A 23,445-nucleotide genomic window follows, 5' to 3' on the forward strand; every position below is an offset into this window, starting at 1 on the left:
AGGTCATTATTTAACAGTTGCAAACTACTTAAGAGGTCAAATCAGTTATATGCACATTAATTTACAAGTTTATTTCAGTTACTTAAACTTTCCACTTAAGATCGTTACAAAAGGCATTGACTCCTATCCTCATGGCTTTCTTTCTATTGTAGAATATCTTTTTTGAAGCGAATTTTACCTGGCTAATATTTCATTTAAAATGCTCAACATCTCACTTTCCATATAGTTTGGGAATGACTATAAAATTCATCAGTTTCAATAAGAATGACTTGGTTAAAATCATATATGGTTAATAAGATCATATTTATAGACAGCATTTACTTTTTTTAATTTAAAAGCTTAAGATAAAAATATACTTAAGCTTGAATAACTGTTTGCTTTCATACTCTTTGAGGATTAGTTTCAGTTCAAATAAACAATTTTTAACTGAAATAAAGTTTTTAATCACTGCAAAAGAATCTTTAGGTCTAGTATTTCTACCCCAGTCTACTTCATGCTCAGCATTTCCAGATGAAGAGATGAGGCAAGGGAATGCTAAGGTAAAGGTTCCTAGTTATCTCTAGTTAGTGTCTGAGTTGATTTAAACTCAAAGCCACTTTGACTCTAAAGATGATAATGCTGACCAAAACAAATAGCCTAACATAAACAAAGATTGATATTTTACAAACTTGCCAAAAGAGCGTAGCATTTGCCACTACTAAACTAGAGTTAAATGGACGAGGACAGCTTTTGGGAAGCTTAGTTATTTGTTGGGGAACATGTGCTTGCTAAACCGAGGGGTGACCAGCCAAAGGCAGAGCTTGGTAGACAAGCTCTTTAGAGACCCTGAACTTCATGGGAGTAATGATGAATGCAACAAGACCACAAAGGGTCTGGTAAGAAGAGCCGACCCAGGAATAAGAGCTTTAAATGAAAGGTCTGTGTGTGTTCCATGGGCAGAGCAGATTTCAGCTTTCAGGATAGTACGCATTATAATTATGTTATACAGGAAAAAAAAAAAAACAACCACTTTGTCACAGATTTACAGACTAAATAATCAGCAAGATAGTTGAAGCTGCACTCTTTTATCTCCTTATTGATGATACTTCCAGGTACCAGTAATTGAGGGCCTGCTTTACACTGTGGTAGGAGATTATTTTGTAGAACAACTTACTGAATTCTCACAAAAATTCTGTGAAAGATGCAAGAAACCCGAGGCCTAGACAGCTGAAGCAACTTGCCTGGGGATGTTAAGGATCAAGAAGAGGAACCAGGATGAAAGTTCAAATACCAATCTTATTTAGAAAGTTATAGAAACATTTTTAAATATACAAAATCTGCAAAATAAGAGACTCTGGTGCACACATCCCTGAGCTTCAACAAGGATCAACTAATGCCAGTAGTTTTCTATGTATCTCTACCCATCTTCCCCCTTCCATTTAATTTCAAAGCAAAATCCAGATGTCATGTCATTCTATCCAAAAATATATCAGTATGTTTCTCTGAAAGATTAAAGCACTTAATACAATCATAATCAGATCACATCTAAAATTTAATATTATTTCTTAATATCATCAAATAGTCATTCAGTGTGCCCATTTTCAATCATCTCACAAATATTAGAAACGCTTTGTTTTACAGTTTGTGCTAATTAGGATCCAAATGAAGTATATATATTGCGATCATTTAAATAGCTTTTGGGCACCTGCGTGGCTCAGTTGGTTAAGCGACTGCCTTCGGCTCAGGTCATGATCCTGGAGTCCCCGGATCGAGTCCCACGTCGGGCTCCCTGCTCAGCGGGGAGTCTGCTTCTCCCTCTGACCCTCTTCCCTCTCATGTACTCTCTCTCTCTCACTCATTCTCACTTTCTCAAAATAAGTAAGTAAGTAAATAAATAAATAAATAAATAAATAGCTTTTAAGTCTCTTTTAAACTATACATGTGGAAAACTAATATTTTTTTACTTTTCCTTACAGTTTATCTGTTGAAGAAATTGGGATTCTGTTGAATTGATTTCTTTTTTTTAAGTTTTTATTTTAATTCCAGTTTGTTACTATACAAAGTTATATTAGCTTCAGATGAACAATACAGTAATTCAACATTTCCATATACTGTGCTCATCAAAACAAGTGCACTCTTTAATCCCCATCTCCTATTTCACCCATTCCCCCATCCTCTCCCCTCTGGTAACCATCAGTTTATTTTCTGTAATTAAGAGCTTGTTTTTTGGGGGGCGCCTGAGTGGCTCAGTTGGTTAAGCCACTGCCCTCGGCTCAGGTCGTGATGCTGGAGTCCTGCATCAGGTTCTCTGCTCAGTGGGGAGTCTGCTCCTCCCACTGACCCTACCCCTCTTGTGCACTCTCTCTCTCACCCTCTCTCTCAAATAAATAAAATCTTTTAAAAATTAATTAATTTTTGGGGAACAGCAGGACTGGTTCCTCTTCTTCATCCTTAATTAATTAATTAATTTCTTAAAAAAAGAGTTTGTTTTTTTGTCTCTCTCTCCTTTTTTTTCCCTTTTACTTGTCTGTTTCTTAAATTCCACATAAGAGTGAAATCATGTATTTGTCTTTCTCTGACTGACTTATTTCACTTAGCATTACACTCTCTAGCTCCATCCATTTCATTTCTAATGGCAAGATTTCATTCTTTTTGATGGCTATAATATTCCATTGTATCTATATCACATCTTCTTTATCCATTCACTAATCGGTGGACACTCCCATAGCTTGGCAATTGTAAATGTTGCTGCTATAAACATGGGGGTGGGTGTATCCCTTTGAATTTGTGTTCTTGTATTCTTTGGGTAAATACCCAGTAGTGTGATTCTTGGATCATAAGGTAGTTCTATTTTTAATTGTCTGAGGAACCTCCAGCCTGTCTTCCACATTGGCTGCGCCAGTTTGTATTCCCACCAACAAGGCAAGAAGGTTCTTTATTCTCCACATCCTCACCAATGCCTGTTGTTTCTTGTGTTGTTGATTTTGACGGGTGGTGAGGTGATATCTCATGGTTTTGATTTGCATTTACTTGATGATGAGTGACATTAGGAATCTTTTCATATATCTGTTGGCCATCGGATGTCTTCTTTGGAGAAATGTCTGTTTAATATATTCTGCCCATTTTTAAATTAGCATTGTTGAACCCATTTCTTTAGCAGACTTAAGCATGTACTTTGGACTATTTCTTCTAAAGTGGGAGTTACATCTAGAGGCTTAATCAGATTCAATATTCATTATTTGCTTGATTGTTTTTGGCAGTACTTATCTGTAAATGAAGGTCTGTTTCTCCATCCAAGGGTTAATAATTGAAAATATATGTCATAGTGAGAAACTGTACCATTGGATCTGTTACCATGTGGGACAGGAAGGATAGTATCCTTCAGACACATGTAGCCAAAAGTTCCTCACAAATATGTCAAAGACACAGAAGAAATTGAAAGAAATTTTCAGATGCAGGTAATGGGGATGACATATTTGATGGTAGCATTCATTCCTAAAATGTTTCTGGCCAGCCAAGAACAGAGAGAAAATTGTGATTATTATAGCCACTTGTATTCTAGTACTTCCGAGGTAAAGTTAGAACCATTATGAAAGCAGGATGTGAAGAAATGATTATAACAAAACATAGCAGAAAAGATCTTGAAGCCATGACCATGAACTTTTCACCATGGGACAGCAGAACAGACTATGCTTTTAAAACGAATCAATCAAAAACCTGCCTTTATGTGTAAAGCGGTAAGATCACAGCTCTCGTGAAATATAGTCATTTGTCCCTGCTTTTCCAGAACTTACAGAAAAGAAAGAAAACTAAAGTGCAGGACAATACCTCATGAGCTTATATACAAACAGGAGTTGGGGGTGGTGTCACTGTTATCTGGTGTGGTTAGGATGAATATTTTAGAGGAGGGGGTAAAGGGGTTGTTAGAACACTTTTAGGGGTTGTTGGAATGAAGCTAGAAGGACATGAGTGGATGGAATATTCCGTAAAACAGAAATTATAAGAACAAAAACAAATAATTAAGAATAAGCACAGTATGTTCAAGGAAGAGTATAGATCAGCATCTTTAAAAAAATACACACAGTGTTTACATGTATATATGGCATATTGGATAGTTCTAGAGTGAGGTCTCATACCATCTTGTTCTTGGTTTAGTTTAAACATGAGACACCTTAGATAAGTCATATAATTTCATTTGATTTCTGTTTCTTTACCTATAAAAGGGAGTATTGGACTAGTTTAGAAGTTCTTTAATTTCTGGGACAAGTGAAATTGAACATTGAACAAGTCAATTTCTTACAAGGTCAAAACCAAATTCAACAAAATGACAACAACCTGCCATCTGCTTATTATAATTGTTTTTAAGAAGGTATATTTAGAACAGAAGCAGAAGCTAGTTTCAGAAATGTGTGTATTCATGTATGTGAATATGCGTGTATGTGTGTAATTTATATTAAAACTAACTTAATTGCACTCATTTTTTTTTTTCTAATTTTGGTAAAGACTGATAAGAACCTCATCATAGAGTCTATCTGATCAGCATTTTGGAATCATAGACTAACTGTTACTTAATAGTCCTTCCTTTGTGACATTCGAAGAACTCATAACCAGGATATGTCCCTGTTATACTCTGTCCATAGTTGTTGAGAAAGCTAGTTGACACCCCAGTGCCCTGGCTAGACCTTAAATGTAACAGTATGTTATTGCATCTGATGTCAGAATAAATATAAAGTTTTAATAAAAAATCTAATATGTAAACTCCCTGAAATGGATGTAAATTTACTAGTAATGCAGAGAAGATGGTAGGGTTATGATTTTATTCATTAAAATGACTTTCTAAGCACTAAAATGCAAAGATCACAAGCTTAAAGGTATTTTCATGCCAAATCTTCAGAAAAAATAATGTATACAATTCAACTCAAGAAGTTCCTAAAATTCTAGGAAGACAACATAATCAAAATTGTTAGCCAAGTAGATATATCATTTTTTTCCTCTCCACATATGAAATTTATCTGCACTTTGGCTCTGAACAAATGTTAAGAGAGTTGCTAGGATTTAAGTTCAGTAATGTAAGAATGTAAGCATAAGTGGAAATTAAAACTTTGACAAAAATCCCATGGAGTAATAATGAAATGTAGGCAGTTAACTTTTTTCCAAATGAAAGGAAATGTGTCTTTTCTTGGTTGGAGAACACTAATTATCAAAGATTTGGCAGACGTCTACCACTCCTAATTGCATGAAATTATCAAACTGACATTTCTGAAAATGGCAGCGATCGTGACTACATAATGCAGTTAAATATCCTCCTACAAGATAGCTGTTTATCACTAAAAACACTTCAGTCTTGTCATTTCCCTGTGAACTGTTTCTGTAGTAAGTTACTGGAATATACTTATGTATGTTTAGAATCACATGTATTTTGATATTTAAATTTATAATAATAGTTGATCTCTGAATTGGGTACTAGATATTATTTTTTTCCCACTATCAACAGAGCCATGTGAGTAAAAATGTATTTGTAGAGAACTTAGAAGGTAGGTGATCTCAGATACACTTTCTGTAATTTTCATGCAAGACAGGAAGATAGCATGATAAGTACCATGATAATTTAACAGTATATGCTTACATAAGGTTCAAAATTGGGAAGACATCTTCCCAACATAGCAATTATATTACCTGTTGCATTTTCTTTTTAATTGAAAACTATATATTGAATTATATTTTCTACGGGGATGCGGGCAATTTCTGTCTTTGTCCTGCTCTATTCCCAGGGCCTGATAAATTGATGGTGTCTAGGAGGTATTCCATAAGGCTTTGTTGAATGAAAATGAAAGAATTCAAGTTTCAGGTACGATGGAGAGGTTGAAAAACCTTTCTGATTTATGTTATGCAATCTCAAATACAGAAAAGATCACATGAATTTGAGTCAGTAGAATATCAAATTTCTACTTAACATCCTACATCAATATGAAACAAAGCCAATGGAAGAGAGAGAGTCATTTTAAATGTAATCTGTGGCAATGTTGGGTTAGGTCAAACGGGCCTTTGATGATTTGGCTAAAGCTATTCTCTCCTAAATGGTCTATTTATGTAGAATGGTATAGATTTAGAAATCACTCGCACTTAATTCTTATCAAAGGAATTATTTTCTAAAACAAGAACAATGAGGTAAAACCCTAATGTGCCCTGAGAAACTTGAGCCACTCCCTTACAAAATATAAATTTTAGTTTTACACAGAAAAGTAATTACATGGGGAAAATAATGTGGTCAGTGTATAATTTAAAATATATGTATAACATTTGACTTCTTTGGAAAGGATAAAGCAGATATTTTAAACTACAATTGATATAATTCCTGGAAGAAGAAAAAATATGGTAGTGGTAAAACTTTCATTGCAACACTGATTTTTTGTGAACACATCCTTTGTGATTCTGTGGTCCTGTGCCCCTTTTACTGACTGCACATTGCTTTTACTCTCACGCAAGGTCTGGAAAAAGTGCCAAAAGATCTTCCCCCTGACACTACGCTGCTGGACTTGCAAAACAACAAAATAACCGAAATCAAAGATGGGGACTTCAAGAACCTGAAGAACCTTCATGTAAGAGTTCTTTGTTTGTTTGTTTGTTTTTGAGTTGTAACAAGATCTGACACAGGATTTTTCAAAACAAAACTTATGTAAGGCCAGGAGTATACTATATGGTAATAAATAAGCACAGAAGAATTTATTAAATTCTTTATTTAGGAGGTAAGAGGGGAGCAAAACATCATACTCATTAATCCCTAAAAAATCAGCCAATTTTCTTACATATACCTCATATATCTTTGGTCATTCCATCCTAAAAAGTACTTTATATCTTAATCTTCTCTTACACTTCATGAATAAAAGTCTTTATCTTCCTAGTTAGATTGTACTTCAATATTGGAACAGAATACAAAATGGGTTACTGATCTTAGTAGTATTTTATTTCTTTTGTCTTCTTTCTTTAGTTTTCTAAGAGGTGCCAGTGTTATAAAGGCTCAAAGGTTAGCACCAAGAGCAAAAGGGATAACCATCCATATTTTACTTAGTATGTGATTCTATCTTCATATCTGTATAGATATGTATTTGTATTTGCATTAGGACAATGCATGCTGCATTAGCTTTGTATTTAGGACAATGCATGCTGCATTCTAGTCTGTGTGCTTTGATTGTGGTTTTTACTTACCTCCACTCTATTATGATGTCACACCACATCCAGTCTACCAGACAGGATTCCAGCAGAAAATTGGTTGACACTCTCAAAAGTGTTCACAGAGAAGGCTTCACTGAAGGGATGATTTACAGAGGGATATAGGAACCAACAAAGCATTATGAAACACCCAAGCCCACCTTGAAACAGGTGGGGAGCTATAGTCCTACCTCCTTATTTCCTGTCAGCGTCTCCTATGATTGAACCTCACTGGGGGTCGGGGGTCAAGGTCATCTGGGTGAAGCAGTCCCCAGAGTTTATCTTCCCAGAACATAGAGGAAGATCACGTAGAACAAAGAACGAGTAGAACTATAGTTGGGAGAGGGAGTATTATAAATGGAAGATGACCAACCCAATTAAATAGGGTTCGGCTTTGCTAAGGCAGACTTCTGTAAGAGTAAATGTATTGTCTTTTCAGGTGGGGCATCAGAATCCCTATAAACTCTATTCTCTAGTCCAGCTCTCTACTTGTGAGGTAAATAGAATGCAGTTTCCCCTCAGGATGTCATTGCACATTTAGTACAAATAAGCCGGCCTTCAATGTCAAAAATAAATACTACAAGTCTCACTGTCTGTGTATTCTACTCTGGTAGACCCCTCTTGAAGCATTAAGTCTGGTCCTGGGCAAGACATTTTAAGAAGGGCATTAACTTTTGAGTATCCTCAGAATGATCATCATGAGGATAAAGAATTTGGAAATCATGTCTTATAGGCACAATTGACAGAGATGTGGATGCCCAAATTGAGTGAAAAAGGTCATGAGTGACATATTTGAAGGGCCATGCTGGAAAAGAGAAATTGAATTAACTTACTTCAACTACAAGATGACAGAATTGTCCTCTTGACAATTGAGTGGAAATTTTAGGGAAGCAGAATTTTGCTCAACATTAAAAATAACAATGTATAGCATTAGAATTTTCAGAAAACAATGGAGAGAATTGCTTAGTTATGAGTGACTTGTATGTAGAGATAAATTTACAGCTTCTGTAAATTTGATGAATATCATATTTATGATGAATATCATAGAAATACCTTTTTAAGGTTGGGAGCATACTAATTTCACATCCATTTAGTTCTTGTAGCCATTATAGAAAATACTCTAATTTCACATCCATTTAGTTCTTGTTGCCATTATAGAAAATAATTGAAGGGATATATAGTAAGAATTGGCAATACATATAAATATAAAAATAGTTCATCTGGCTGCTATGTATTAGAATAAGAAATATAGATTGAAGGGAAATAATGTAATATAAAATAAACTGGTGATCATATGTTATAGAGTTAATATAATCAGGACAAGATTTAGTTGTCAACTTTCTGACAGCTAGGATGAGAAAACCAATAAACACCCATTAGGAGAAAATGTACCATATTTTTAGAAGGTTGCAAAGATTTTTCCTTAAGATTTTAAGATTCTCTATGGAACAATTAATATAAACAAAAGCAGCAAATAAAATTTATTGAAGTGTCCAACAATAGAAGCCCAGTGTGATGTAAGTAGTGAATGCTATGGGCACCAAGAAAGAGACAAGTCAGACATATCCTACATCAAGTTACCGGTTAGTATTTGAGAGAATATGGGACAAAGGGTCTTAGAGGATTAGCAGAATTTTGAAAGGAAGAGAAGAAAAGAGTGTTTTCTCTACCAAATGAAAGGACAGGCAGAAGAAAATAAGCAGATATGGGAATTGGCTAGAGTGAAAGACACGGGCTGGAAAAAGTGAGGAAAAGGCTTGAGCTAGAGATCTCAAATCTTGAACCAATGGGATCCATCTCCACTGATAGGATGCCAGGCCTGAGCCCCAACTCACCTTTTCTCTGCCTTCTCAGTATGTTTTCACTGGGAGTGAGCCAATGGTGATACCAACAAGGTTTGTCAATGACTATTTAAACTATGATTGGATATGGTAAAAGATTAATTAAGAAAAGATTATTATTTTCAATGAACTAAAATTTAAAACTTCATTTCATTTTTATAAGTTTACCCTAAAGCTATTTTTTCTTCTGTTTTTTAATTTTATTTTATTATGTTAGTCACCATACATCACATCATTAGTTTTGGATGTAGTGTTCCATGATTCATTGTTTGCGTATAACACCCAGTGCTCCATTCAATACACATGGCCTCTTTAATACCCATCCCCAGGCTCACCCATCCCCCACCCCCTCCCCTCTAGAACCCTCCGTGTGTATCTCAGAGCCCATAGTCTCTCGTCGTTCGTCCTCCCCTCTATTTTCCCCCCTTCATTTTTCCCTTCCTACTATCTTCTTCTTTTTTTTTTTTAACATATTGATGTATTATTTATTTCAGGGTTACAGGTTTGTGATTCATCAGTCTTACGCAATTCACAGTGCTCACCATGGCACATACCCTCCCCCATGTCCATCACCCAGCCACCCCATCCCTCCCACCCCCACCGCTCCAGCAATCCTCAGTTTGTTTCCTGAGATTAAGAGTCTCTTATGGTTTGTCTCCCTCTCTGGTTTCAGCTTGTTTCATTTTTTTCCTCTCTTCCCCTATGCTCTTTTGTCTTGTTTCTTAAATTCCTCATATCAGTGAGATCATATGATACTTGTCTTTCTCTGACTTATTTTGTAAAGCTATTTTTTTAAGGAAGGAAAATTCTCTTACTCTAATCCCAACTTTCTGTATGTTTAAATATAATCTGAATAATTTATTTAAAGTCCTCATAGCCTTAAATAAGAGATATCTGGTTTCTGTGACACTCTCATTAAATCTGGCATTTGTAATAATATGTTCTTTCTTTTCCATGTTTCCTTCTCAGTATGTTTTAGGCAACTCCCATCTTGGCAATCTCTTTCTTTCTACTTCAAAGTATACATTGAAGAGAGGAAGAGTTTATTAGAGCTTCCAATTGTTCACAGGATGTTAAACAGCTATTTTTCTCTTACTCTTTCATTCATGATCGTTTCTATCCTTGTTATTGTGCAAATAAACATTATAATTTCAGCCAGGAAAGCCACACTTGAATGAAAAAGAGGATGAGAAATGAAACTTTAGCAAAGATTAAAATAGAAAGGATTTAACAGAAAGTTTCCTCTTTTCTCAGTAATTTTATCAATTTAGACTGTGTGTCTCATAATGTAGTACATGCTGTGCAAGAGTAGTTTTATACTTATATGTAACAGAAAAACACAATTATCCCATGAAATAATGGAAAATTAAGTATTAAAATGCCAACATTTAGTGTCTTTCCTTTGAATTCATGCTTAAAAAATCTAGTCAGGAAGGTTTTTTTGTTACCTAAAAATAAAATATTGTCAAAGATTTAATAATAGCAAACACTTGTGTAGCAATTACTATATGCTAGGCTTAATACCTATATACATTCACTTATTTAATTCTTAGAACCATTCTTTTGAGGTAGACACTCTTGATAACCCCTTTATACAGAAGAGGACACTCAGGTACAGAGAGGTTACTTGTTTATAGTTACTTGTTCATAGTCACGCAGCAAATAAGAGCCAAATCTTGAGATCAAAACTGAGGAGGCTTGTGAATTGAGTCCATTAATTGCATATAAATATGATAGTAACCATACCACCCTTAAAACAATACCTGATACAGTGTAAACCCTACATGGCTTTGGAGAAAACTGTACATAATATTAAGTCAGGTTTCAACATGTTTTCCTTCCAATTTTATTTTTTTTTATTTTTTATTTTATTTTATTTATTTATTTATTTGAGAGACAGAATGAGAGAGAGAGAGTACATGAGAGGGGGGAGGGTCCGAGGGAGAAGCAGACTCCCCGCTGAGCAGGGAGCCCGATGCGGGACTCGATCCCGGGACTCCAGGATCATGACCTGAGCCGAAGGCAGTCGCTTAACCAACTGAGCCACGCAGGCGCCCCAATTTTATTGAAATGTAATTGCCCCACGGCATTGTGTAAGTTTAAGATGTACAGCATAATGACTTTGTATATTGCAAAATGATCACCGCAGTAAGTTTAGTTAACATCCATAATCTCCTACATATATATATATATATATGAAAAGAAAAAAATGTATTTTTCCTTGGGAGGAGAACTTTTAGGGCTGACTCTCTCAGCAGCCTTCAAATATACCAGCCTCAGAGCTGGCTGTGGTCATCATGTTGTACGTTACCTTACAATGGGAAGTTTGTTCCTTTTGATCACCTTCTTGGATGAAGGTGGTGAAAATGTTTTTATTCCTACTTCCTTTCCATTTCCATTGCCAGTTGCCTTTTTCATCACCTCTCCACTGCCTCTCAGGCTAGATCCCTTTTTCTTTAGTTACCAAAGAAGTAGGTAGGGCTGATTTTTGAGGCTGTGCTTCAATTTTATTTTAAGTGGAGCTCAAAGCATTTCCTGCCCCCAAGCAACAAGTTCTCTACTCCTCTGACTTCTCTCACCTCTTGGCAAAGTCATGATAAACCGATTCTGCTTGTCTTTTACCTTTTCTTTTCTTTTTTTCTATTTTTACTTTTATGTGCATTTATTTTGGGCAGAATGTACTCCCAGGCCATAAATTTTTGTTTCTTCCGTTTCTTCTGGGATATCTTTTTCCTCTGTGCAACCTCTTCTTCTGGTTTAAGACCAATCTGCTTTTTCAGCAAGGATTGTCTCAGTGCAGTAGGGAGAGCTCCCGTAGGGAGGGGTTCAACGGCCATGAGCCTTGTCAATTCAACCCTGCATCTTGGTAGCTTAGTTCACCGGCATGTGCTCAATGGCCAGAGAATCTACATCTAAACTCTTAAGTTCTGCATGACTCTGCATTTTTAAGCATGGGCAGTAAGAATTCAGCACTCTTTTGGGGCCACCTGTGTCCAGCCTGACTGTTTGGCCCCGGGGACACCTACCAACTCCACCATTGTAGGGACGGAATGGCACACGTGGCTTCTGCAAAGTGACATCCTTCAGATACTTGGTGGCTTTTCCGATATGCATATCCTTAATGGCTTGGGCAGTTTCATGTGTGTTCTAAAAGTGAACCCAAAGATTTGAACGGCTTGATTTGCATGATTTTGTAGGATTTTCTGGGTCAAGTGAATAGCGAACCATTTTCAGAGATCCCCTTGGGTTGCTTACAGGAAGAGCTTTCTCCTTTTCATCAGCTGATCTCCTGAAGAACGCCTGGAGTTCACCTTTGACTCTTTCTTTGGTTTAGCTGCCCTTTGGCATTAGCCAGAGGAATTAGTTTTTTGTTTTTGTTTTTGTTTGTCCCATCTCAACATCTTGTCATGGCCTGTTAAAATTCGAAGTGTGCTTTCTTTAATACATATCAGTGTATGGAACTAACATCAACCATCTTTAAAAAGCAATACTGTATATACACAAATTACTTTTTTTCACTGTGGATTTTTTTCCTTCTTTAAATTTTTTATTGTTATGTTAATCACCATACATGACATCATTAGTTTTTAATGTGGTGTTCCATGAGTCATTATTTGTGCATGACATCCAGTGCTCCACGCAGAATGTGCCCTCTTTAATACCCATCACAAGGCTAACCCATCCCCCCACCCCCCTCCCCTCTAGAACCCTCAGTTTGTTTTTCAGGGTACATTGTCTCTCATGGTTCATCTCCCCCTCCGATTTACTCCCCTTCATTCTTCCCCTCTTGCTATCTTCCTTTTTTTTTTTCTTAACATATATTACATTATTTGTTTCAGAAGTACAGATCTGTGATTCAACAGTCTTGCACAATTCACAGCACTCACCATAGCACATACCCTCCCCAATGTCTATCACCCAGCCACCCCATTCCTCCCACCCCCCACCACTCCAGCAACCCTCCTGGATTGGAAGAACAAACATTGTGAAGATGTCAATGCTACCTAGAGCAATCTACACATTCAATGCAATCCCCATCAAAATACCATCCACTTTTTTCAAAGAAATGGAACAAATAATCCTAAAATTTGTATGGAACCAGAAAAGACCCCGAATGTTGAAAAAGAAAAGCAAAGCTGGCGGCATCACAATTCCGGACTTCCAGCTCTATTACAAAGTTGTCATCATCAATACAGTATGGTACTGGCACAAAAACAGACACATAGATCAATGGAACAGAATAGAGAGCCCAGAAATGGACCCTCAACTCTATGGTCAACTCATCTTTGACAAAGCAGGAAAGAATGTTCACTGTGGATTTTTTTTAAGGTGGTTTTATGACAGCAGGGGGACAGGAGGGGGCAGAAAGAGCTGCCTCACCTGTGTTTCTGTGAAGTTCTAATCCATATAGCTCTTAAGATTTTACCTCGTTATGACTAAAATTTGCATAGTTTATTTGTTTCAAATGTATTTTAATTTGAAAGCAGGAACGTTTTCCATTGGACTAAAATTTTCAACCAGCAATGCTTTTGAAAGGCGCTTTGCAAAGAAGTCTATATACATTATCACGTACCCTCTGTAGGTGCTATTATTATTCCCACTATACTGAAGAAATAATTGGAGCAAATGTCATACTACCCCCAAAACTTAACAGCAGATAGTACTATGGCATGCTCACAGGTAGAGGCATCATCTAGTTATTTTCTAGTAAAAAAGAAAAAAACAATATTTTATTAGCTGAAATGGCTGATTCTTCATAATAGGTTTCATATTTAACATAAAATAAGCAGATTTTTCAGACCTTGTTAAATGCATTTAATGATATCAAGCTTTCAGAGTTTTCTTCCATAGATGGCCATAGAAGATCTCCTTTTTCTTCATAATTAAGCTTCTGGCATTTTGGATGTCTTTCAATGACACGAGTCGTCTCGAACCTCTCCTCTAGCTCTAGCTTTTACTAATTTCCTGGACATTTTGTTCATTAATATTAATTTCCTATGACTTTAACCCTCATGAGATTTTTAATTTTCTGTAATATTCATTGGAATTTCCTGGGATTTTGTTTTAATCAACCCATCATCTTTTAGAATTAGTTGAAAGATTGTTACTTATAAGAAGTTTTAGTTAGTCAAATAATGTGAACTACATGAGTATATACATGGGTTAACTAACCAGCTGTTACCTTCAGAAAGTATTCCTGCATTTCTCACACTGGAAGTTCTAATTTTTTTATTTTTTGTCCCTGTGCCTTTTCACATATGCACATAAGTGCACTACAATTGAAAAAGAGGTTTCTTAGACCTTGAACAAATGATCCTGAATTCCTTAGGATTAATTGATAAGAAAGCTTAGAATAATAAGAAGTATGGTTCTATAGACATACATATCATTGGAAGAGAATGAGGTGTCCAAAAATAAGTTTAGCAATAGCTATATGTATACCAGTAATGAATGAGAAGTAATTTTCTATATTAGAAGAATGCAGAAACAAAAATTTAAGAACTACTAAAAATATTAGCATATTTAGCTACATAAAACTTTGTATGTAAAAAGGACAAAAAAGAAGAAAAATATATTAAGGCTCTGCATTTCATATTAACTACATCTTTATTTTCTGTAAACCAATTATTAAAATATATTAAAATTTAATAAAATGAGAAGTATTGTAATCAGGTAATCCTTTCTCTCCAAAAATAACAGTAAATAGTAGCAGAATGAAAGGAAATTAATTTAACCTTTCAAGTGACAAAGAAATGCAAAAAAATTACAATGAGCTACAACATGTTGTACTAATTTGACAAACTTTTTGAAAAAATATATCTCAATTTATAAGGCTGTAAGAAAGCAAGAAAATTTTACTCTCTCGCATTGTTGATGGTAGTATAAATTGGTGCCACCATTTTGTAGTAGAATCCATGGCAGCAGTCAATGAGGATGGATTTTAGGCTGGGGGATGGATGCCTGTGGCACTGGATTCTTTTCAGGTATCTCAGGTCACTCTGGTAATTTCAATCTTTAGGAGTATTTACTGTTTAAAAATTAAGTGTCTATGTATTTATATTATAATCTATAATCTATAGTTCATCACCTTTATTCCTGATGTTCCTGATGTTCAGATCCTCATACACTTCTTAAGTGAAAGAATCATATTTGCCTAATTTTTTCTGGTTTCTTGAGATATATATAATATTTGATTTTTTTCTGATTTTTTGCAATATATATACATATATATATTGAGAGAGAGAATGTGTGTTTTGGAATTAAGGTGCTGTTTTTGTTCACTATCTACAGACGTTGATTCTTGTCAACAACAAAATTAGCAAAATCAGCCCTGGAGCATTCACACCTCTGTTGAAACTGGAACGACTTTATCTGTCCAAGAATCATCTGAAGGAATTGCCAGAAAAAATGCCCAAAACTCTTCAGGAGCTGCGTGCCCATGAGAATGAGATCACCAAAGTGCGAAAAGCTGTGTTCAACGGACTGAACCAGATGATCGTCATAGGTACAGATATTCTTATAACTCTAAGGCCAGGATTGAAGGTCCACCTTAGAAGATTCCAAGTAAGCTATAGCTGTAGGAAGGTAAATTAGCTAGAGCTTACATGTCTTTAGCCTATGGGAGTTAACAGTAGCAAGATTGGCAGAAATGAGATTTTGAATCATGCCTTATAATGTTTTTATTTCCCGTCCTCAAGGATCTGAGAATGTGGAGAAAACTCTAGGACAAAAGTCACCCTACTGCATGCCCAAGATGTGGGATGGAATTAAGTAGTGATTAATTAGAGCTATATGGGGATACCTTTCCATCAGGGGAATTGTTTCTATTCTGAATATCTATAAATCATTTGCTTTAAACAATGTGTTCTAATGTTTTGTGTGGTAAAAAAAAAGGGTGATTTTATAATTGGCTTACAAGGTGCTAATTTCAAATTATTTAACATTTTAATTCATCTCAGGAAAGTAAAAGCCCCATAATAAGTGTGACTTATTAACACCTGTTTTTGTTGATTTCTGTGCAAACCTGTGTATGCACTTTAAATAATCTTCTTGTTATTGTTTTCACCACTATTGCTTTTTCCATAAATCTTTGTGTTTTCTTGTATTTGTTTGTTGTTTGTTTTAAAAAGAAAATTTTACCTCAGTTTGCTATCCCTTTGAAGAGTGTGTCCTTTAATTTCTCTTTTGTTTCTCAGTCAAGTTTTTATCGACCCAAATTAATATTAAAATCCTTGTTGAAACAGATGCTACTCTGATTTGCAATACCTAATATTGTCCGCTAAAGCTTTGCACTTATTGCATTTGTAGAACTGGGCACCAACCCACTGAAGAGCTCAGGAATTGAAAATGGAGCCTTCCAGGGAATGAAGAAGCTCTCCTATATCCGCATTGCGGACACCAATATAACCACCATCCCTCAAGGTGATAGAAAACTCTCCAAAGCCGTTTGAACACCTAAATCTTAAAATTTTAACATTTAAAAAAATCGTTTTGGAAATTTAAATGGTGACTGAAGTAGCCAACGTTATTTCTGGTAAATTGTTTACCCTCGGAAGTGTTTTTGTTGAGCCTGGATGACCCCTGGGGCATCCAGGCCCATGGTAGGGATGGCTAGACCCTTCTACCTATAAAGTCTCTTCTAGGATACAACTTAACCCACAATGATTTCATATTAAAGAATTGGGGGATAAAAAATGGATTGTGATACCACAAAGGAAAAAGTACAGTTATTTAAAAAATAGAATGCCTTAGTGGCATTAAAAAAAGATACATGAAGTACTTTGAAATTGAGTCAGTTTTTACTTTGAGTCTCCAATCTTTTAGCGAATTCCTTTCCATCTTAGGACATCTCAGGCATTATTATCTGAATAAGAACATCCACAGTGGCCATGCTCTTGTATGAGAGTGGCGGTTGTATGTCGTAAAGAGTATGGATTTGGGTCGGTATGCTTGAGTTCAGTTTGTCCCTAATTGGCTCTAAGGCCTTGGACAAGTTATTCAATATTTATACCTCAATTTCTTTACTTGTAAAATGGCAATAACACTGATATACAACTCATTAGTTTGTCTTAAAATTAAATAACTAATTAAAGAAGTATCTAGTATGCAAATAAGTAATGGATTATTATTACCATTTATTATTTCTTAAAAATATTTTGACACTCATTTTGCTTAGGCAAAGTGCCAAACACTGGAGACAGGACAGTAAATAGGGTATACTATCTGCCTTCAAGGAGCTTATTGCCCCGAGCAAAGCCAGGCAGGTAAAGAGCAGTCATCACACAGCCTTGGGCTAAGGGTTACCCGGAAGAGACACAGAAGCCATTCTTTGTGAATCAGAAAAGAAATCAAATCCCCAAAAAAGCAATTCCTCTAATTCTCACATTTTCCCTGCCCCAGGGTTTTAGTCTCACAAAAGCCCTTCTATAGTCTCAAATTTTCCCCTCTATTTGGCCCTTTCTCAGCTTAGATACCTTGTTCTTGGACAGGGTACAAAATGTAGGTTCTTGCCCACAGAAAACAATTACCCTTCACTGTGCTTCCACAGAAACTTCAGCTCCCAAAAAGATATATTCCATAGAATGGTTTCTTACCACCCCTTGCCCTCTCCCCAGTCTTTTTGCTACAAAAGATGTTTTTATGCCCAAAATAGCAACTGCTGGTATAGATAAAGTTGATGGATAGATGATAGATAGATAGACAGAGAGATAGAGATTGATCCACAGTTTATAAAGCACCTTCATGTTGGTTCTCCAACTTGTTGCATTGTAACAAGTGGGTTTTGGTTTTGTTTTTGTTTTATCCCCAGGGCAGATGTATATATGCATATATTTATATTTTTAATATATTTTATATTTTAATAATATTTTAAAATTTAAATTATATTTAATTACATTTTTATATATTATGTATACACATACATCTTGCCCAAAGCTATAGAGCTGTAGGAGGTGAAGTAAAAAAGCTGGAATTTAAAGTCCAGGTCTTTTTCACTACTTCATGCTGCCAGATGACCTATGTTAAACATAATCTTTGATTTTGCTCTCCTTCTTAATGCATCCTCCAAAATACGCTTTGGGAGCACATTTCATCACTTAGTGACCTGTATTCCCTATGTCTCCTCCCTACCGTAGGTGCTGTTTTCTCACCATCTCTAGCTTACTTTGTTGTATTAAACACTTACTATAAAAATTAGAGTAATCAAGTTTTCTTAAGCACTTCTTAATACCAGGTATTGTGCCAAATGCCTTTTATGGATTCTGCTCTATGAATCTCAAACCATTCCTCTATAGTACTATTGTCATACCTGTTTAATAAACGAGGAAAACGAAGCTTAAAGACACGAAGTACATTGTTCCCAAGGTCCTGGGGCTAGGAGGTGGCCAAGCCGGGGCTGTGCTGTGCTGATGCGAGTTCATGTGCGTGACCAGCGTACCCTACTGCCAACTTAAGTCCTCCCTCCTGTGCATATTTATGCCGATAAAATAGATGAGTCTGCCTTTCCTAGGCTTGACCCATATGCCTGAACATCGCCATCCTCCGGGAGTCTTAGTGGCCACACACTGTCTACCATCAGTGATGGAAACACAAGGCAGTGGAGTGAAGTGGAGAGTTATGAATTCTTCACGTGGACCATGTGGGTGAAAGGTTTGATTCAGCCACTTAGTTGTTCTGTGACTTTAGGCTAATTATTGCACATCTCCAAAATCTCAGTTTTGCTCTCTATGAAATGGAGGTCTTAATGACATCTATCTTCTAAGGTATTTGTGAGGATTAATAGACACAAATAAGACTTGTAATGTGCATACATAGTATCTGGCCCAAAGTAAGCTCTCAATACATTTACCTTAAATATGGAAAGGGAAAAGAAAAAAAAAAGTAACTAGATATAGGTTCTTAGTTAAATGCTACAGTGGCAAAGGTTAATGGTATTCTTGATAAATTTGCCTCTCTCTATCCTATTGCCAAGTTTTCTTCTACCATCAGTCTTTCTCCTGACTATAACTTTCCTTTTGGCAAACATACTGCAGAAGGGAAGACACTTAGAACCTAGTTAAGATTATGGATGTGACGATAATTGTTGTTCTAGAGACACTACTTTAAAAACATCTTTTCATGGTGATAGGAAAGAAAAGATTTTTTCTTTTTGCTTTGTTATATACTCACTTGCTAATTACACATAGGAGGAGTATTTTAAAAATCCACATTTATTTATTCTAAGGAGATTTGAGTGGTTGAAATCCCTTATTCCAAGAGTAACTGTGGTCTCCTGGTATTTAGTCATAAGAACGACGCAGTTGTGATTTTGTTACCGGACCCCAAGACCAGGTTCATGGGCCTCCAGGTCATAGAAATGAACACTGAACTCAAGAGAAAGAAAGCCGATGGAGTTTATTAGAGATAGCTTGCCTACAAGGGAGCCGACAGCAAAGAGGAACGTCGCTCTCTGAAGGGGTATTGTGCAAGGAATGGAAAAGGCAATTTTCCAGAGGGTGAGGGACTAGAAGTAGGGAAGCATTCTTCAATCCCATGGTCATTAACTTGTGGTCATTACTTCTCAGTGGACACAAGGCAATCACAGAATGCCTTTCTCCACGGTTGACATTCTTTTAGGGCTCCTGGAAAACAGAAATATTTGTGCAAGCAGGCTTTAAATTGTTACTTCTAATTTTGCCCAGACAGCCATTACTCCTAATGACTATTATCTTGTTTGTTCGCTTTCCCAGAAGGAGGTATTTGTCTCTAAGCGTATGGAAACATTTAACCTTTGCCTCAGACCAGTGGCTCTACAGGAGTTAAGTCCCTCTTGCTTTTCCTATACTGTCTCAATTTCATTTCCTTCAGTTAAGAGCATGCTATTTTAACTCCCTTTGACCATCTGGGAGCATATTACATTCCCTACTTGGCAGCTAGATAACCTCTCAAGTTTGGAACTTTGAGTCTGTGTTTCTTCGTCTATGAAAGGGAGGTTCACAAAAAATAATTTGTAAGCTAAAAAAATTAAATGAGCTAAGTTAGAAAAAGTGCCAGTGTCAGTGTTCGCTACATGACAGACTTTCATTGAATAGCCTAGCATCTCCCGCACAAAACATAGTGCTAGTGAGAAACAAATAATAAGTTCAAATCAAATATGGACTAAACTTTTACATGAAAGAGACGGTATTGACAGAATTCAGTAGTGTGCCAGGAACATTTTCATACCAAACATAACCTGCAGTTTTCCACCTTTGTTCCTTATGGACAAATAACCAACACTCTCTGCTAAGCAGATGTTAGTTCGACATGTAACCAATTTGCTCGTTTCTTTGTAGTTGTGGCTATTCTTGTAAGTGGAACAATATGCTCTTTAAAAAGCTGTATAAAAACATCATATATCCTCAGATGGCAGGAGGAAATGAAAATAGAATACTTAAACTTTTATATTAATATTATTACATTTTTAGAAATCACAGCCCTTCGAGAAGTACTATCCAGAGGTTTCACGGATACTTTGGATCTAAAATTATTTCCCCAGGTGGTCTACATATGGCCGATCACTTCATTCTAAGCCTCTGCATTCCTCTTGTGTAAAGAAACAGTCTTGATTTAAAAGGTCCAAGTAAGCTCTAGCTCTCCCTACACATCCGTGTTGTGGAGGCATTTGAGTTTTGTTTCATTTGTTTGTTTGTTTTTTAAGATGGAAAAACTGATTAAGACTAAGGCCAATGCGGTTTATCAAGTGTTAGTTACTAATGAGATTCATTACTGAAATACCTCGTTAAATTTGTATATAGGTTTAACTTATACATCATGTCTTTATTACATTTCAAATGCTTATTTCATTTTATGGTTGTGGTCTCTTACCAGTAACAGTATTAGTTTAGTAACAATGGTGTAGGAAATTAATGAGATTCAGGGTTTGACCTCAGTTCTACAATTGTATCCTAACAATTACTAGGACAAAAATCTACTATGTGATAAACACAGTCCATGTTTCTGTTAAAATCCATCTAGGAGACTAAAAAGTGCTTGTCCTACTTCCAGAAGTATCTATTATTATGAAAGGGATAAAGAAAAAGATAAAAAGCAAAGTGATGGAAAAGATAAAAAGCAAATCCTTTGAAACTATGTCTTTCAGCAAATTGGTGGCCTAGGTGCTCGTTAAGTCTGTCTACATCCTGTAATTACATTTCTCTACTAGTTTAACGTTCCTTTTTCCTCTATTCCAGGTCTTCCTCCTTCCCTTACCGAATTACATCTTGAAGGCAACAAAATCACCAAAGTTGATGCATCTAGCCTGAAAGGACTGAATAATTTGGCTAAGTAATAATATTCTTTCATGACCTTTTATCAGTAAAAGTGCCTGCAAGCTCCGTATTAGAAACACAATGGGTGGTTGCTGACTGTTTTTGTTGTTGGTCCTAACAACCTCAAACCTCAACAGGCCCAATTATTTCTTTAAAATACAATGAAATCGCGTACTTACCATAACCATGAAAATTATCTACCCTATTGTTTTTAGATTAAGACATATCTTCTGTACAAGGTATCCGATTACATCAGTATGTTCATTCAATATGTTCTAACTTAGTAGCATTTACAGAAAGTTAAGTAAATTATAACACAATGTTCAGAATTTGAAAATGCTTTAAAATGGAAGTTACCAAGACAGGGACATATTGGGCATCCCACCCTACAGTATGGGAATAATTATGATGAGATTCTCTCGCTTCTGTTCTTTGAAGAGTTTAAAATGTCTCTGGACATTCAGTGTAGGCTAACAAAAGAAGTTATTTATTTATTTATTTTTTACCAGAAGATTAACTTTTTTTTCCTGGTAGATAATCATTCATTCCTTTCCTGCTTTGTAGCCTAACTTTAATCTTCCTACATTAACAATCTGGTTAAGTAATGTAGGAGGGGAATGCTTGCAAACTATTTGCTTTATCTTCAAGAAACACTCAGCTCTTGAACGGCATTACTGAATGTTCTTACACGGTGTTATGCCAAATTGATTCACTCCACTTTTGTCTTTATACATTTTGTGGTAGATAAATAAATATAAAATATATCATTTATCCTTGAGAATGAGCTAAGACCAGATGATGTATAATACAGCTTTTCTCATTTCTGTGGAGATTTCCCATGAGCCAGTGGATAGTGAGGGCTGAAGGTGAGCGTGTCCATGAGATTCTAGCTGTAGCATCTTACCCTGGTGTCTCAAATGATAAGAAACCATTTATCTAAAGATATTTGAATTACAGTCTCTAATACAGCAAATATATTTCAAAATAGCATTATGCATCACTGACCTTTCTCTGTGATTTTGTCCCTCTTGCTGCAGAACAACGCAGGAAGATAAGTTACACTGCATATTGCATAAAACTGTCTTTAGGACAGCTAGTAGTTGTAGTAATAATAGTAGAGGCGAACAATAATCTAATTCCAAATATGGTAAATTGTTAATAATATTTGTGCCTTTTTAGAAGAAAAATTCATTTTGTACTGAAAGTGGTATGGAGATTTTTTAAAAATTCCATTCACTAAATTGGAACAGACTGACTCAGGTGGCCAAGCAAACTTTTCTGACTCTTGAATTTATCAAACAAATTTCCTTTTGGAATCAAGTCCAGAAAAATCTGTCTATGAAACCATCACATCCTCACGTGGTTTACTCTTCACTGATGTTGGAACATGAGAGGTATTTTGGTGTTGAACATCAAAACTGTGAAAAGAAGAAAAAAAAATGATCTTGGAACATTGTTGCAGGGCAAATATCCCAATTAGTTATTAGGAAAAAGTGGGAAGAAAATAGTATATGCCTCTCTCTAAAAATATGAGATGGTTTTCAGGCAAACTTTCCTTCTGTTACACATGTATACATCTACGATCATCTCCCTTACCAGGTGGATTTTATTCTTTGAGGAAAAAATCATGGTTTTTGAGCTGTGTGTCCTCCGCCTTCATAAGCCTAGGATAATATCTCGAATGTACTAGGTCCTCAAAAACATTTATTGATTGAATATATAAATAAATCATCAGAAAAGTGAAGTTTCTTTGAATCAGTTATTAGGAATATCATATTCTAAAACTGGATTAGCCCAAAATTGGATATGGGACTTGAAGTGTTGTAAGGAATAGGAGACATGTTTCTATAATAGAAAAGAAAAGACCAGAAACAAAAGAGATAAACATCTAAGACTGAGGGGAAAACAAAATGTTCTCGGCCAAGATGCCAGGTTAACAATCCATAGCTAAGATAAACCAACAGTTTTATTAATAGCCTAAAATCAATATACTGTGATCTCAGTTATTTGAAATACCAAGCCATGATTAAAATTGAAAGACTTTGGTTACATAAACCAAAATCTAAATCCCAGAAAGGCTCAAAGATGAGAACTACCTGAAGGCAGGCAAAAACCATCCTATAGAAAGT

The 23,445-nt window shown here is 35.8% G+C and overlaps 1 protein-coding gene across 2 annotated transcripts in view; it reads left to right on the plus strand.

The window, feature by feature from the left end:
* Window positions 1-23,445, plus strand: part of DCN (decorin) — a 42,896-nt gene that overhangs the window by 12,032 nt on the left and 7,419 nt on the right. For both annotated transcript variants that reach the window (XM_027594729.1, XM_027594727.2), the window contains exons 3-6: window positions 6,466-6,578; window positions 15,321-15,534; window positions 16,338-16,451; window positions 21,239-21,332. In XM_027594729.1, the coding sequence (XP_027450530.1) occupies window positions 6,466-6,578; window positions 15,321-15,534; window positions 16,338-16,451; window positions 21,239-21,332 (535 nt within the window). The remainder of the gene's footprint in view (window positions 1-6,465; window positions 6,579-15,320; window positions 15,535-16,337; window positions 16,452-21,238; window positions 21,333-23,445) is intronic.

This window comes from Zalophus californianus, chromosome 9 (assembly GCF_009762305.2).
Source record: "Zalophus californianus isolate mZalCal1 chromosome 9, mZalCal1.pri.v2, whole genome shotgun sequence".
NCBI classification, from domain to species: Eukaryota; Metazoa; Chordata; class Mammalia; order Carnivora; family Otariidae; genus Zalophus; species Zalophus californianus.